This window comes from Gekko japonicus, unplaced genomic scaffold (genome assembly GCF_001447785.1).
Source record: "Gekko japonicus isolate JY-2015 unplaced genomic scaffold, Gekko_japonicus_V1.1 scaffold984, whole genome shotgun sequence".
Taxonomy (NCBI): Eukaryota; Metazoa; Chordata; class Lepidosauria; order Squamata; family Gekkonidae; genus Gekko; species Gekko japonicus.
The window spans coordinates 670,440-675,300 of NW_015176001.1; the positions used below are offsets into that span (position 1 = coordinate 670,440).

General features: G+C 48.8%; 1 protein-coding gene across 1 annotated transcript in view; it reads left to right on the forward strand.

The window, feature by feature from the left end:
- ATP7A (ATPase, Cu++ transporting, alpha polypeptide) overlaps positions 1 to 2,585 on the forward strand; it is a gene marked incomplete at its 5' end in the record, with an annotated part of 44,898 nt that extends 42,313 nt beyond the window's left edge. Inside the window, 1 exon segment of the mRNA XM_015426441.1 lies at positions 1,436 to 2,585. Within this exon segment, the coding sequence (XP_015281927.1) occupies positions 1,436 to 1,712 (277 nt within the window).
- Positions 2,586 to 4,861: the final 2,276 nt, after the last annotated feature.

Genomic DNA, 4,861 nt, shown 5'->3' on the forward strand with positions numbered 1-4,861 from the left:
CCCTTGATGTCAGACGGGCATTAAAGATTTACATTGTGCGCACTGAATCTCTACGAAAAACGGACTTCATGTTCATCAACATCTCCTTTCCACATACGGGAAATCGTATGTCCACAGCTTCCATCAGCGCAGTCCTTAGGTCATGCATCACGGAGGCCTACAAGGCGTCGGGAATGTAAATTCCCAAAGGGATCACGGCCCATTCCTTGAGAAGTGCAGCAACCAGTGCGGCGTTCACGAATCGAGCTTCAGTCGAGGAGCTCTGCAGGGCCGCTACTTGGATGTCGGTATCTACCTTCATTCGTCACTACAAGCTAAACACAATTGCGTCAGCCGACACAGCATTCGGAAGAAGAGTCCTTCAGCACATTCTCCCTTCAGCTGGCGATGATGACCCACCCATTTAAGGGACACTGCTTTTGGAGGTCCCATGGAGATGTCCTCCACCTCAGTGGGAGAACGACCTTTGGCACTTACCGTGAAGGGTCCTTCTCCTCTGAGGTTAGGAGGACATCTCGTGAAGGGTCCTTCCCCTTCTGAGATTACGAGGACATCTCGGCCCTCCCGCTTTCATCATCGTTCTTTTGCCTGTGTTTCTCTGTGCTGTTCTCTTCTTCTTCTTCTGCGTTCTTGTTCTGCTGTTTTATAGTTCTATCATTAATGTTGGAAGTTTACCTGCTTGGCGCAAGGGAGTTAGCCTTAGTTGATACTCACTGTTTACGGAGTCCCAGAACTGAGGGGCAGGGCTATTCCTAAGGCGCCAACAGGAAGGAGAAAAAAATATTTCCTGCCTCCCTAAAGGAACTATGGGAATAACCCATGGAGATGTCCTCCTAACCTCAGAGGAGAAGGACCCTTCACGGTAAGTGCCAAAGGTCGGTTTGCCTAGTGAGTGAGCCGGCCCTGGGTGTTTAGAAGACCCTTATGCTGCCTCTCCAGAGAACCTGGCTGAAGTAGCTCACAAAGGAAAAAACAATATAATCATAAAACGGCATTTTGAAAAAGGGTAGAGTCCCCTAACCCCTTGGGGAGGCTGCTCCGCAGCTGCTTCTGGGGGATGGACTGGTAAGGAGGCCGTCTGCCGTAGCAGGACCCCTCGTGAGGGCTGGAGAGAGGTCCTGGAGGTCCTCCGGCAGTACCACAAGGATTAAGAGGAGCCTCTTGAATTTGTGTTTTTAAAAAACTGTAATTCTGTTGTTGTTGCCCTGTAAACTGCCTTAGGTGTCAGCTTTGGGAGGAAAGCAGGATATAAATGCTTCCTATCAATAGATGGTGCAGTCCGTTGGAATCTTTAGGAATTTACCACCTTATTCTACATGTGTTTCCCAGGCCTGAAACTCTCACAGGGACATTGATTTAGGGTTGTGCTTTTCCTTCATTGTTAGTTTTGTTCAGTGCATTTTTCCCAAACTGCTGTTTTCTCCCCCTTTGTTAGCTACAAGAAACCCACGTATGAGAAGTACGAGCTGCGTGCCTGCAGTCAGGCGAGGCTGAAGAGCTCTTCGGAAATCAGCGTCCACATCGGCATTGACGACACGGCACCAGGGTCGCCCAAACTGAGTCTGATGGATCGTATTGTCAACTACAGCCGAGCCTCGATAAACTCTCTCCTCTCTGACAAGCGGTCTCACAGCAGCATCGTCCTCAGTGAGCCAGACAAGCACTCGCTACTCATCGGGGACTCCCAGGAAGAAGATGACACAGTCGTCTGAAGAGACATTCCCCACGGAGTGGACTGGGTCTCCCTTTGTGCACTGATCCTGTGAAGGCTGGCCTGGCTGAACTTTTTAAAGTGCTTTTTAAAACTCACACGCTTTCTTGGGATTTAACTGCCCAACTAGAGAGGGCAATTTTTTCCAACATGCACACCTCTAACTCAGAACACAGACTGTATCTGCACTGCTTTGCCAGTATTACCACCTGGAGCAAAAACAGAACGCAGCCACATGCACTGGAAGCCAAAGGTCGGTTTAATGTATCACTGGGCTGCTGTTCAAATTGCTATCTGGTAAAGATACCCCTTGATCGAGGTCTTCGTTTGGGGTTGTGGCAGTGGAGGCGCCAGCATGTGGCTCTTGACTGTTTCTTAGCATGTGTTCACTGTGTGTCGATAACAAAGCATAGAATTACTGGACACTTTTTTTTGTAAACAGATGTGCCTTATTGCGTTGTATTTGGGATTCCTCTTCCTTACCTTGTGAAACAAAGGTTTCTCCTTGACCTGGACGGAAAAGAGGATTTCTGCCTGGCTTCTCTCCCATTGTGCACTCCAAGCACAGGCAGCACATCTGGGCGATCTTCTCCTGGCTCAGCCCCCGCCTTATCGGAAAGCAGACTGTGAAGGCCCTTCCGCGCGTTCGTTCTCCTTTCACGTTACTCGAGAGGAAACAGAATCAGAATGACGGGGCCGGCGTGAGCAGGCAGGTGTCATCTCCTCCAGCTTGCTTCCCTTCCTGCAGCTCGAGTGCAGACAGACAGAGGAGGCGTCAGGTCTCTGGTATCCATCTCTGTCCGAGTGACGGAGGAAGGGGCTGATTTCACCTTCCTCCCTGCAGCTTATGCTCCCCCCCCCCACACACACACACACGCACGCACCATTCATGGGCTAAAATTGTCCATTGTTGTTGGCTTCTCTTGAGGCTGCAGTTAGTGGCACAGCTGGTGTGGAAATGTTGGTGCTGCTAAGATTATGCTGAGCTGAAGGAAAAAGTCTGGACCATTCTAGGAGATGTTTAAACTTCACATTTTCTGGCTAGATTATGATAATCTTCTGACCAAGAAGGGAAATTACTGGGCCCACGAGCTGTTGATTCCCACTGCAGCTTGAAAACAAGACCCCAGGTGTTCATTGAACTTTGGACTTCCCTCATTGGTACAAACCAGAGAAAGTCCTCGTTTACAGTGATGAGGGGTTAATTGGATCAGTGGGTTCTGTAGCGTTCTACTTGAGCCACTATATAGCTATCAGGCAGCTTTCCTAGTACAGGATTAAAACTCAGCCTCTGCTCATCTATGGTGGGAGTACCAATTCTCGACGGCATGTGAGGATCTCTGGATTAAAGCAAGTAATCCCACACTGGTCCCCTCTAAAGTCACATGCAGGGGAACGGAAGATTAAAGCAGCTGCTCTGCAGGAACGCTGTTCTTCCCAGGTGACAGTGGGAGGGAAAGACAGTGAGGCGGGTAGTCCCCGCGGAGCCTGTGGGGGTCAGGGAGAGTCCAGTGGCAGGTGGCATTCAGCCCACCCGGCCGAAGGTGCCACCCCCGCATCCCACCCTTCCTGGAACTTTGGTGTACTCTCTGGTGGGTGTGTGGGGAGGAGTTTGCCTCCTTTCCCTCCCTTTTCCTTTTGTGGCTCCTGCCCTGGCTGCTTGCTTTCAAGCCTGGGTTTCCCCAGTCCAGTAGGGAGAAGCAAACAGGGAGCGGCCATGCCCCTCTGAGGGGTCCCCCAGTCCTTCTGGACATGTTGGAGATAAACACGGGATTAGAATCCTTGGGGCTGGGCTGGATTGTGCCTGGAAACGTTAGCTTGCAAGTCGTGTTTTTTTTCTTATGAGATGGTACTTAATGCCCAGCACCTTATAAAGAAAACAGTACAACCCTGCGCATGAGGTGCTTTGTGTCTGAAATTTGGGCTCTTTTTGGGAGCACACGTTGGTCATGAAGCCCTGAAGGCTGGGCAGAGTTGGCAAGAAAGCTTGTCAGATTTTCTTTCCTGTCATGCAGCATATATTGGGCTGGATCCAAGGACTACCCCCTTCTGCTAAGTGAGGAGGGTTGCCTTCTTTGAATGAAGAGGAGGACTCCTCGCTCCACAGACAGGAGTCTAGGTCCAACTCCAGTATTTTTCAGTTCTAAGCATAATCAGAGTTGCAAATTGCTTTTTAAAAAAATCTTTTCTACAGAACAAGAGCTCTTCTTAAAAGCAAACTTGTGTTCTTCCTTGGAAGAGGAATCCAGTTTTTATTTTATTGTACACTCAATTTTAGGCGTTTTCCTGATGGGGTGAGGCACTTAAGTAGGGGAGGCTGCGGTCTAATGCTTTAAAAAGTGTATGGGGCAGTGGGGCTATCACTGAGAGCCTTCTGCCCTTGCAAGCATATCTGCTTTACGTTGATGGCCATCCCTTTTTGTGAAGGTTTATCTCATTTTTTTGATCCAGCCTTTCTGCCCAGGAACATAGGATAGAATACACAATTCTCCCCTCTTCCATTTTCTTTTCACAACATTCCTCTGAGGAAGGTTAGGCTGAAAGAGGGTGATTGGCCCAAGTTTGTCTGGTGAGCTCCATATTGTCCTAGTATCTGTTGTCCTAGTCTGAGATCCTGACCCCTATCATGCATTGGCTTACCATAGACTCAAAGCTATGTGGATTGTTAGGTAGCAAAATTGAAGTCATGGTTACATCATCTGTTGAATAGAATTACTCTAAGCCGTATTGTAGCTTTTTCCCCATAGGAAGCAAGAACTGACTTGCTTGAAAATGGTGGGCATCTGAACAGAATTCTGGCTGAATTGAGATTAGGCAGGTTTTAAAATTATTTCCAGAATTCGGAGAACCACAGGGACCAGGTCTGTACCTCAGTAAAGGTCTGGATTTGCTTTTGAGGCTTGAACAAATTTGATAAAAAGAGTTATCCGTGCATGTTCCAGATTCATGAAACCCTTTGGGAAACTTTCAAACTGTTTTCCTAAAGACCGATCTCTGATGCAGTTACGGAACGTGGGCCATTGAACGCCACACTTACGTCAGACGGAACGACGACGTGTGCCTCCTGCAGCGTGGAGCCTCAGGACCTGGCGTGGTGTTCATTCTTCGTGGTTTGCGCGCTTCTACAGAAAATCAGTCCCATTGGAAATA